Source organism: Glossina fuscipes, unplaced genomic scaffold (genome assembly GCF_014805625.2).
Source record: "Glossina fuscipes isolate IAEA_lab_2018 unplaced genomic scaffold, Yale_Gfus_2 1, whole genome shotgun sequence".
In the NCBI taxonomy this organism is placed as follows: Eukaryota; Metazoa; Arthropoda; class Insecta; order Diptera; family Glossinidae; genus Glossina; species Glossina fuscipes.
Window position 1 is genome coordinate 23561746 of NW_023998415.1, and position 13095 is coordinate 23574840.

At 33.8% G+C, this 13095-nt stretch overlaps 1 protein-coding gene across 3 annotated transcripts in view; it reads right to left on the reverse strand.

Annotated features, from left to right (window-relative positions):
* The window catches only part of LOC119631731 (serine-rich adhesin for platelets), a 55742-nt gene that overhangs the window by 3686 nt on the left and 38961 nt on the right, over positions 1-13095 (reverse strand). For all 3 annotated transcript variants that reach the window (XM_038024193.1, XM_038024192.1, XM_038024191.1), the window contains exon 2: positions 1795-1943. In XM_038024193.1, coding sequence (XP_037880121.1) covers positions 1795-1800 — 6 coding nt within the window. In that variant the 5' untranslated portion in view covers positions 1801-1943. The remainder of the gene's footprint in view (positions 1-1794; positions 1944-13095) is intronic.

Here is a 13095-nt window from a genome sequence, read left to right on the forward strand (position 1 = left end):
AAATAAATAAATAAAAACGAAGAGGAAGAAAGACACACATAAAGTGTTTAAACGTAGTTTAGACACATATTTGAGGAAGATATCTGGGAGAAAGAAAACCTAGCCCTTTTTCCTGCTCTTCATCTAAACTGCGATTATCGAAAGACAAGCGCATTACACAGTGCACAGTGCATTTTTTTTTTTTTTTTGCATGTTTACGAAGGAAACGAAGATCTTAATAACTCTGTGGGCATAATTATTCGGCAAAATAGGGGAGAATTGCTAACGTGAACGCAGTGGTTAGGCCCATGTTGCTGCGCTCGTTTTGAAACATAAGTATATGTACTGTACACATACGCTGCGAACGCGAACACTTTTAAGGATTAAATATTTTTTATGGTCTTGGTAGAGGATGTATGCATATGTATTCCTGGTTATAGCAAAACGCTGAGTCTTTAGCTTACAATCCGTAAAAGGTGTTGGACCACGAGCTCAAGAGCTACCTAACGGATCAATGTGTAAGATATTGCAGAAAATTATACTCGCTTTGAAACGAAGCTTAATACAGTACCAATAACAACAACAAAAACAACTCACTTGGTGGTTTCTAAAACGTAAATGGGGTAATTGAACGTCTGTCCATGTTTTGTAGGCGTTAATCTTTGCAATCAATTTTTAACTGCTATGGATTGAAAGTTGGAGTATTTCGACTACACTGACCGATTGGATCGCATTCTGGAAGACCAGTAGTAGTTGATAATGACAAAATAGAGGCATTAATTGGGGCAAACCGCCGAATGACAACTCGCGAAATCGACTTTTGCTTTGATCAAAAAAGAGCAATTTCTTTAAGATCTTGGTTTTTGCAATCGTATGAGTTCGGTCAAAAGACAAACATGTGAAACCTTACGCAAGTCATTGCTGGGTATCTTTGAGTATTTCTTTGGCTATTTTCGAGAGGTCAAAATCGTTCATATGTCTTCGAGACATTTGCAGTTACTAAAGTAGTCTACGGCTTTGATAATTTTGATAATGGTTTTGATGGTTTACATTGAAGATTCCTTCCTCTCCTCAGGCTAATGCTATACTTTCAATTGCTTTTTTTCACACTTGGCAAATTAAAGAATTGGCTGCATAGAGACATATGTTCAACAGCACCTATTAACACACCTATGTATGAACGATTACTTAAAGGATGATATAACATTTAACAACATGTCGCATGTTCACGCTTCGCTCTTTTATCCAATTATAAAATATTGTGAAATAATTTTCTGCTTTTATTGTACGCCGTCGATTCGATATCGCTTTTAAATGATTCGAATGAAGCAAAGTGAAATAGTTATGCATTTGTGTTACCGCTTGAACTTTATCAAGTTGCCCGCAAATGTTTGTAGTTAAACGCGGTTTGACGCTTTCGCATTTAATAGAGTATATCGAAACGTTGTAAATGTTGAAATATTGCTTGTGACCCTTAAGGGACTCACGCTGCTTTATAAACGGTATTGCATTTTCATTTATGACGCGTCTATGACGGCAAAAATCATTGCATATGCAATAATTTGGGATGTAGTGGTAAGTAAACATGAAACATGTTCACGATCCATTAACGGTTAATATATAGACTTTGGGTAGTAGTTGGGTAAAATCATTACAAATATATTTAATATTGATTTTTGTCTTGCATTGTTTGTGTTTAAGTTAAAAATGCAATTTCCGTCACATTTGACGTTGACGACCAGTGCATTTATAATCGTTGCCGTTCTCCTCTTTCATGTTTATTTATATTTCATTTTCGTTTTAACTGTTGCTTACCTGCATATTTAAAAATCAAATCCTTGTTATTGTAGATTTTCATCCCCGCAACTCTTGCTGCTAATCTTTCGCGCTCACACGTTAATGTGTACGATGCAAATCCCTTATGCTACAAAACCAGTTGGAAAACGCAATTTACAAGTATTTAACTGCAATTAAGAAACAAATAAAAACATTATACCGGCGCAAAATCAATCCTTGAAGATTTTACATCACTTACTCTAACGAATTCTTTATTTCTTTTCATAATAAAATAACAACAAATTATACCTTGTTTCCTTGTTCCTTGTACAAAGCCATACTTCTCATGAGAATCCTTACTTAAACAGTGAGTGATTGGGTGGGAAACAAACTACATTTTTATACACTATACACTGACTAACTGATTCTATATAAATTAGACGTTTTTGTCATTCTGTCATTTTGCTTACTTTTCGAGAGAATTCGAGGCTTATATAGGTAGGTCTTCAAAAATTTGGTCAATCCATTCCACATATTTTATAATAAAACCGAAAACATCGTTATTTAACATTTTTTGTTAAGACATTTTAAAAATTGCATATAACGAACGGCGTGTTCATGGAGAGCCGTCATAAAAATGAGGCGATTAAAGTCATTGTATCTCGTTTCGTCAAACCATGTTTAAAAAGTCCGGCAGGAAAATGAAGCACAAAACAGGGAATTAAACGTGAGAAGATATCCGATCGGCAAGATGATTCTGAATCGATTTGGTCAATGCAATACAGATTAAGTCTATATCTCAAGTTTTTATGCACAAAGTCATTATACTCTGTAGCGCAAGTGATGTAGAATATAAAAATGCGAAAAGTTAGAAATTTATTGCATTTAAACAAAATCACAAAGTTTCACTTTTAATAATTAATTTAATTTATATAATATATTGCTATCTAATAATAATTGACAAAGTTGTACACTTCTATACACTTTGGGACTTTTTGTCACCTGAGTAGCTATGAAGTGACTTTCTTGTTGACAATGTCTCCTTCTGCTGGCCGACTGGAACGAAAACTTTCCTTTAATTATTTAACATTTTTTTTATTTTAATTATTATAAAAAAAATAAAATATAGTATTTATCAATTTAAATGTATTTCCGCGCTTCGTATACGCATCGAATATATATAGCGTACAAAAGATTCGCATGTCATTGACTCGTGTACAGTTTCAATCAAATTTAAATGAAACTGATTGCACAGGTAAAATGAACGATTATGTTGTCGAAGGATTTGCTAAAGCTTACCCAAGCCCAACACTAAGATACTAAGCGGTTTTAATGTAGGAGACTTTTATTATTATTATTATTATTATTATTTTTTTTGTTTTTCATTTTCTTAAGCGGTTTAAATTGTTTGAAGACTGTTGCATAAGAGTGAATACAATAAAGATGCCTTTAATGCATCGTTGTACTTAACTGTTATACTTAAACCTAATTGTTTAAAATGAACGGGAGGAACAGAGCAGAGTCTTCGAATTGATGCATTAATTAATTGCTTTACGCTAATTGGCAGCAATTCTTCTCTCCGTTGTACTTAATTGCATTTAAAAGTTTTAAATCTTTCGCATAGCGTTGGATTTATGGGCGCCCTGGTACGGTTGTGAACTGCAAAAGCTATTATGATGGTGCTGTAAATAGTCCTCGATATATGAATAAAATGAAATGATATTAAAACAATAAACCGTAATTTCGAAGTAACGAAGAGAAAATCTCGAACAAATAAAAATCAATCAATTAATCAGTTGACGGCGTCATTTTTTGCCAGAGCGCATACAATTGCAAACAATCAATTATAATAAAGCCATCTAAAAAGATGCTAGAGAAACATTCTGTTAGAGCTAAAGAAATCTATTAATTCAATTTGTGCTCAAGGTCGACCGCAGCTGCTCGTGAAATCTTCTGTTCACGCCAGCGAACGTTTTAGTTACTATTCAGTCATATGCTTATCCATTTCGTATGTCTTCTATCTCTTCATATAGAACCAATGCTCCAATGTCAATGCTGCTAGCTCGAGCACTTTATGGAAAGCGTGAAATCGCCGTCTCCGAGAGCTTGCTTTTGTCTTACATTTTCGCACCCATTTGATCAAAGAGTGTGTACTTTATTTGCTCAAGGAGCGAGAGATTTTACATATAGTATACAGAAGATGTATATTGAGTTAATACAGAGAGAATATGTGGGGAAAACAGAACAGACAATTTTAGGAAATGACAATTCCTAATAACTACTTAGTGTTAACATAGAATGTTACATATTTTTAACTTTTACACTTCAATGCTTTGAGGTCAGTAATAGGTTTCTAGAAAACCGTGTCGTGTTGTCGTTATTCTTGGCTTTTGCAATCATAGGCAATTCCTTTCTCTTTGCTCGTACTGTTCGAATCGAATCAGGTTTTTTTAACGAATAACCTTTTCGCCAGTGCAAGACTTGTAAGAAAATTGTTTGTGATAATATTTCATCCAGAATTCAGCTAACTCAGCAAATTTGCTCAAGAGAATACGCGATCTGCTTACGCTTGCTTCTAAAATCTACAACTTGGCAGAATTTGATGCCAAATTTATCTAAAAACTAATTAAATATCGCCATGGACCGAGTAAATGGGCATCTGGCTTGAGTTGAGAACAATTGGTTATCGCTTGTTATGTTTACACTAGGCTTATAACAAGCCTGGCAAGCCCGCTTCAATGCATGGAAAACGATCAATTAGAGGTGTAGGAATAGGTTACATATGGACTTGTGAAATTGAGGGCTGCGTAGAGGAAAGGATTCCTACTTGTATACAATTCTAAATTGCTTTAGTCTTACGATTTATTTCATTGGCCAAATTAATAATAGAATAAAAGAAAATTACTTTAACTTTACCAAAATGTATAGCAATAAAATCATAAATGAGCCAATTTGACTCGCTCCGGCATTGTAGCGCTAACATGCAAATGGAAAGTAGATTAGTTTTCGTCAAAAATCAAAGTCAACTAAACTCTTATGAGCCAAAAGCAAAAATTTATCAATTGGGTTACGATTTTCATTCTTTTCTGCTGATAGATTTTCTCTTTGTTCGCATATGGTTGCAATGTTTCATAACATTCGTAACATAAAAAAATAAATATTTATGAGTTTACATCCAAAGTATCGTGTATGCTGTACAAAGACTTTCTCTTCGAAACAGTGATGAGAAAAGAAACCACTTGAGCTGTTCAATGCTTTTACGAAATTTCGCAGGTATGCGCGAATCGAAAAATATGCAAACACATGGCTGACGAGCTCAAGGGGCGTTTATTATTTGATTGTTTGATAATTGCAATATTTCACTGTGTAGGAGAGAGAATATATGTCAATGGATCGAAGGAAATGAAAAATTCTACAAAGTTCTACCATTTCAATGTTCATAATAATATTTACTTCAAGCCTCCTTTAGTATAAAAAAAATTGTAAATCAATAACAAAAACCAGATTTTCGACCGGTTTCTTGGGACGAATGCATGAATGCCACTTGCATTAGAGTTTTCAATAAAAGTTGAACTATTTTTTAACTGAATTTCAATATGGTATTCAGAAGGTGTAAACATATGTTACTCTATATATATATATATATATATATCTATACAAAAAAAAAAAACTACTTTTACTAATGAGAAATTTGTTGAGATAGACTATTATTATTATTATTGTTATTATTATTATTATTATTATAATTTTAGACTAAGGAAATAAATTCTTAGACTAAAAAAAAAGACATTGAGCACTAGCTACGCAGGCTATCGTCTCTAATTTAAATAAATGTACATTAGATAATGAGCATAGTAATATTAATAAAGTAATATATAGAATTGATAGTCGATTCTGAAGCTGATTTTAGAATGTCCGAAGGGTTAATCGTTCCAAATGCAATACTTCTAGCCAAGCAAAAGTTAAGGCAGTTGCAGAGAATGTCCTTTATAGTGAGAATTTGTCCACAGCTGCAGATTGGGGAGAAGGAGAGATAGACTAACACTTCAAAGAGCAACGAGTTTAAAAAAATTCAGTGTAATAGGATGGTCACATACCCACTAGTCACTCTACCTTTTCATTTGCAATGATCATTCCTCGTTTAAGCGCTTTCAGTCTCATTGCGAAAATCGTTCAGAGAGTTCTTGAAAATGTTTCGAAATAATTAATACGTTATTGTTGAGGTTAGGACCAATTTCTGCAGAATTGCGAGAAATGCGTTTCGCACAGCAAATAATTCTGGGCGGATGAATGAAATGACGCATCGGGAACGAGAATACATTCTCAGGAGTGACATTTCGTGCTGTAAAAGCGACATTTAATTGGAAAATGTATAAACATAAGACTTGACCCAGCCTTGAAGAGAAAGGTAAGAGTGCTAAGACACATTGAATCAATTGACTTCTTGACAATTTTTGAACTTCACCCGATACAAATGAGAGAAACAAATTTGTGAGAGCCAGGCGCGGGGAGGGATAACTTTGTTGCAAAACAGAGATATTATAATAGACACTTATATATATATATATATATATATATATAATAGGTATTTTCAGGTGCTAAAAACTAAGAGCAGTTAAGGTGTGTTAGTCGGTGCAAGTTGAATTTTAAACACCGCACCTAACTGTTTTCGTCGCAAAATATCAAACACTAAAGCCTTGTTGCCATATTTTTCACGGGAACCTTTCTGGGCTGAGCGATTCGAAAAATAGATTTAATGTTGCCTTAATTTAGGCTAAGCATCCATTCTCATCAGGAGGATAGTAAGAAATCGATGTGGTTGTCATGCGGAGACTTGATCCAAATTTTCCACATTCATTTTGTAAGCCAAAATATTGTTTTTCACCAAGCTCTGCCGAGATGTGTTAAAATGTGATATAAATTAAAAATATCCCTTGGGCAGATACCGCATGAACTTAACACACTTTGTATCACCATTGATGTAGGGCAGAATAACTCCGCTGGCGGATACTTGGGAATTTCTTTTGCACGTCACAATGCGTGCACAGTGCTTGCATATGCAAAAACAACATAAAGTTCTGCATTGATTGATACTCTCTCTCTCTCTCTCTCTCTATTTTACTATTAATTTTATTCATTTTTAAGAACATTGCGAAAGCATTCAATGTTGTTTGTTATGCATAATTTAATTGAGTTGTGACATACACTTTACCTTGTAGCAATTAATTGTTACGAGATTACAAACATAAGATTCTCAGCAAATCTATTTACAAGGAATCTATTACATGGAAATATTTTCATCAGAGGGAACCAACGCGGGCAAGATATCTCAATATTTTGTTCGTGATTAGAAGAAGTAAAATCCGAAGGACTGCTTCTAGTGTTTTTGCTATCAATAACAGTAGTGACGGTGTTAGCTTGCAGCAATTAAATTGCTTGCTGTTTCATTTATATTACATGTATGCGCAAAAATGCCGTTGGTGATTTCTTAATGTGACATAATGCCAACTGAAGTACGGATAACAGAAGCATAAAAAGTCCGTGAAATTTTTCTATATCTAATTTTGAAGAAAATGTTGAGACTTCTTGTCTTGTCTTGTTAACTTGTCTCTGATTTTGATATTAACTGAGCAAAGGAGTAAAGACAACGATAAAACGAGAGATAGAGAGAGAGAGAAAGAGAGATAGAGAGAGATAGAGAGAGAGAGAGAGAGAGAGAGAGAGAGAGCGAGAAACTTAATTTGCATATCAAGTTGGCAAAGTTAATATATGACTTAGTCTTTGTCTCTGAGCGATAAGTGATGGTATTGTCATCTACAGATGAAACAAGTCCACATGAGAATTGTCCAATTTGCTTTGGATCGTAATAGTTATTGTGAAAAGATAAAATTCCCAATTGTTCTAGACAATCTGTCATTGTATATCTTTATCCGTCGCCATATATATTATAGCCCAATTATGTCCACATACAGTGAGCAAAATTAAGGTTTCTCTTATTGGACTCGGACTTGTACTATTCGCATCTATTCGCATCGACAGTTCCTTTCACTTTCTAAACAATTTTCTGTAGATAGTTATCAAAATTTAACGCAAATATTTGTTATAGTTTATTGGTCCCAAGCCTAGTTTAAAAATCCGTTATAAGACCTAACGGGCTAAAAATTTCAACCATCCTTTAAGATTGTACATTATGTGTGACTGTGGATTATACGCGTTGACCTTCAATTGCAAGAAAATGCAAATACGCGGCGGCAAAGCGATCGACCTTAGAAAATGTTATAAATAGGTAAGCCTTGGCAATGAATGTCAACAACTCTACAAGTATTCATATCAATTAAAATAAAAATTATATTTTTATAACATTCTATTGCTATATGATCAAGGTTGAATAATTACTGAAAGAACAGTAAATGCATCTAGGCACATGCATATGTGTGTATTGCAAATCTGCTGCACCATCGAAGCATGAGAGAGAGAGAGAGTGAGAGAGGGAAATAGACAAGAGAAGAGAATAATCGACGAATTTTCTTTTCTATATTTTTATGTGGGTGTATACCTATTACTACGTTACGTTATATTGTATGGCGATAAACTTTAATCGCTCCCATCTATCCATATGAAATAGGCAATCGTTATGTATTCGGTTCATCTGTTCACACATTCGACGGAATAACATCAAAAAGTTTCAAAGAGTTAAAAATTTCAGTGCACTCTTATCAGGAAAGCACTAAATTCTCAGGGTAACACTAAACTCGGTAAAAACATTATAATCGGACAAGGTCGATTATGTCATTTCGCTTAATACGATAAAATATTCAAGCAAACCAAAATAGCATTCCTTGTTTCTATATAAAACCGTACTCTTCATTGGAGCCCTTATATGAGCTTGGATATGAAGGACAGACATATGTATCCAAATTTGTTACGGTTAATTTCGATATCAATCGATTATTGCAAATCAATTCTAATTACAAAATTATTAAAAATTAGACCTTTTTGCCGTATAGAGGCTTAGTTTTCATGAGCATACGTCCATCCTACGAGAAACAAAAAATAGACATAGTTGGTCAAGTTGATGTTTATCTCAGCTTACTTTTGTAGATCAGTTTTCTTTATAGAAATATTGAAACACATATGTCATGTACAGTCATGTAAGTTTTTATAAAACAATCTATATGGCCGGGGCCGATTCAAATTTTTCATATAAATCAGCAATGGCGAAATATTAGCACATAGCGATTTTTCCTGAGCAATTTTGAATAAATTAATTTTTTTTGCATATAGCGGATTTTCCCAAGTAAGATATAGTATTGGGCGTTGACGTAAAACGAAAATGATTCGATCCGAGTCGTTTTTAATAGGGCTTGTCCTGCGGTTGAGATATGTCAACAACTTGCAACGTTTCGTAGCAATATCTTGAAAATTGCAATTTGCAAGTTGCACAAAAAACACACAGAGAGAGAGAGAGATAGAGAGAGAGAGATAGAGAGAGATAGAGAGAGAGAGAAAGAGAAAGAGAGAGAGAGAGAGAGAGACCACAAAGCCAATAAATGGACAGACAGATAGACATGTTTAAATCGATTCATATAATGATTCCGAAAAGATTGATATAAAAAATCCTAAAAACTGTTACGTTCGCTTAGGCGAATGCACTAAGGCGATATGGTATACAAAATTTTATGAAACTTGCAATAAATATGAAAAAAATTGCAATGTAAAGTGGAAAATGAGTTTGTTGCATAATGTCAGTCAACTATAATATTTTTATATGAAATTGTGCTGCATCTTTTTATTGTACGATTACAGGTTTGTTACTTTTACCGTTTTATGTCACGTTTTTGCTATCAAATTGTGTAAACGTTATAAAAAGCGAAAGACAAACACATCCATGCGTCTGTTTACATAATATACATTGTATGTGCAAGATTAGCTACCTATCCAGGGGTATTTGTGCGCTCATACAAATTGATATTCTCAATATCTAAGGATTAAAGTGGATAACACACCTGAATGCACTTAATCTGTCTTATTAAACAAACGTTAATAACTCTCTATCCTATGCACATGTATATATATATATGTAGATAAATAAGTTCTACCTGAACGATATCAAAATAGAAAGAACATTTTATATGCATCGACTTTGTATCGAAGTGTAGAATAATTAATCGATAGTAAGTAGTTCCTAGCGAAACTCTTATTAAATGATTGATAATCTAGTCTATGAAGTCGATTAGATTTCTATTACGAGTAAGGAGGAGCATTTTCATTTCAATTAGCATAACAACTAACAAAGTCAATAATCAATTGTTAATTGAAAAGACGAAAAGGCGAAAAGGCGAAGGGGCGAAAGGACGAAAAGGTTATAAACTTCCTATGTAAAAATGTATGTGAGAAAAGTGATTTATTTCATTTACGGTCATGTATAGAAAGATGATAGTAACGCTGCAAACTGAGGACTGAGCTGTTACTCTAAGTAAAATGGATGAGTTTAACTTATCCGTACATCTTTAAAAAATTAAATCAAAAATCATGTAAAAGGAACAAAAACGTTGTCAACTAGCATATCACTGTGAGTGTGTCGCATTATTTAATAATGGCATATTTGCTGTTCTTCTATTCCATTAAAAGGTATTATGATCTTATACTTTAACGTGTTGATGGATACTTACGAAGGGTATTAAAACAAAAAAAAAAAAACACTTGGTTTTTTTTTTTAAAATTAAAGTTTACCTCTAAGCTCGTACAGCACATCAAAGTCATAAAAGAAACAGAGAGGAGACTACAACACCAACCAAGTACTAATTGTAAGGCCAAATGTCTTGATTTCTCAAAAGAACACCTATATACTAGACAAAGTCAAATATTTTACGAGCTTAGCATGTTTTTTTTTGTCCTCTGGGCTTCCTTGTCAATGCTAACGCAAATTTATAGTTATTATAAAGTTTTGTTAGCAAAGTTATTTTCCTTCCTTACAGAAATGACGTAAATCTTGAAAAACATCTTAATACGATAACAAGCAAAGGCAAAATATATTATAACCGGTCTAAATCGACCATTAAATAATCTACAAATTTTCGTGTAGTGCAATTCTTCGTTTATTTATTTTTGCGATAAACTACTAAAAAGTATATCTTGTATCCAAGTAAAAGCGAGTTCATGTATACGCTTAAATCCCAAAAATGGACATTTACGGTCCAAATTTGCTGCAATTGATTTCTATGTCAGTTCGCCGTCACCATAATCAATTTTCACTATACATATTGTTAAAAATTAGACATTTTTGCCACACAAAGGTTTCCTTTCCTTAAGACCGCTTTTGTAGAAGCAGCTTTAAAGTATTGAGCCATAAATTTAGAACTAAGTCGCACTTAGCACTTAACAATTTTTCTATATTAAATTTTTTCCATATAATCATTTTTTTTAAAACAAATCGCTGTATAGGGAGCGATCGTAACAATGATCTGGCCCAAATCAGAATGCGCTAGCGCATCGAAAATTTCTATCTTTAAAACTGTGACCTATGAGTGGAATAAAAAAAAAAAAATGGACATACATCGGATGGGTAGACAAACAGACAAGTGAAGTAAAAGATGAAATCATCTTAAATCCGTTTGGATGCTGCATACAATCGCACAAACCTAATATACCCAGTATATAGGATATAAATAAGGATAGTATTATAATAGGGAGGTGGGGAGAGGGGATTTATTTTATTTTGTTCATTCTTCTCTGTAAGCAAACAAAATGTTTAAAATTTATATTAACGTATTTTTCATAAGTATTAATATCAGGCAACGGCAAAGCTCTTGTTGTAAATTGTATGTGCATGAATGATCTCGTGATATCTGCTAAACCAAATTTCAACAATATAAACACATTCTTAGCCATTGCACTACAGTCGAAGTGTTTTCTACAAAATTTAATTCAATAGTAAATTATTTTGACCTTTGGCTTAAATGACAGTAATATCTGACCTCATGCAGCACATGTGTCCTTCCGTGTATGTGGTACGTATGCTTATATATTTCATAAACATTGAATCAAGATAAAAGTTCATGGTGTTTTTCCCCCGTAGATGTTTTCAGAATCGAATAATTTTGGCAAACCTGGCTATATCAAGCGACACTACCGCGCGTGTCAATCGTGACAATCCACAGATAAGTAAAGAAAACAGAAAAAAAAAAAAAGGAAAAAACATGTTGACATTTGTTGTTATTTCAGTCGAAAACGATTGCGGTTTATATATGACCCGAAATTTTGGAAACATGCGAACTATTTCAGAAGGTTATAAAAAAAGCATTTTCTTTATTTTTTTTTGGCAGAATTTGACTTTGCTGATCAATATTGGCTCGTTCAAGTGTGATACGCCATTTTTATAAAACGATTTGCGTGAAGACTATCAAAGTACGCTCCACGTTTCGCCATGACCGCATCACTTCACAGACAAAACGTTTTCCTTGGTACAACCTTTTGAGATTTGCAAGCAAATAATAGTGATTCGAAGCCGATTTGGAGAGCTGGGTGTGTGAAGCAGCAAATCAAAGTTCAAATCGCGCAAGTTTGCCTTTACAGACGTGCACGTGTGCCATGACCTATCTATCTGTTTCACTTAGAGAACTACATCTACTAAAATGCATGATCCATGCATGAATACACTGCGTATTGATATTTTTGGGATATCAACTGTCTCTTGCAACTATCACTCTTAAATCAATGATATTTTGAATATATTTATACCCTACACTGCTTTTGGTACAACAACATATTGAGTTTGTGCGGTTGTATACAACACGTAGAAGGACTTGAGATTGATTCACATTTTATTACCGATCGATTCAGAATCACTTTCTGTCTGTTCGTCTGTTCGTCTGTCCGGCTGTCCGGCTTGTATTGCTGTGTGCAACCTACAGGTGGCAATTTTTGAGGTATTTTGATGACATTTAGTAAGTCGACCTGCTTTAGCACAAGGCACAAGCGACCTCTTCCTATTACCGTATTAAACAAAGTCGGGTAAGTCATTTAGTGGTGGAGAGCGACTCATTATAATACGTTTACTTGTTTGTGATGGTTATTGATGTAAGCATCTCTTTTGGGTGTCTGTACGATCTACCTTAAAATGAGCAAAAAAGCGACAGCCTGTTTATTTCGATTGACAGGAGTTTCCGTAATATCTTCAATGCCAATGCAGATTTTTGAATCTACAAGCGAAAAGGCATGGAATCGGAATTTTTTCTTTTTTGCATTTAAAATAACCAAAGTAAGTCCATTAAAGTAATTGCAGCTCGTAGATAAATGATCGAAATGAAATGAAGTTTTCACAGGCATCGTTCGAGGACC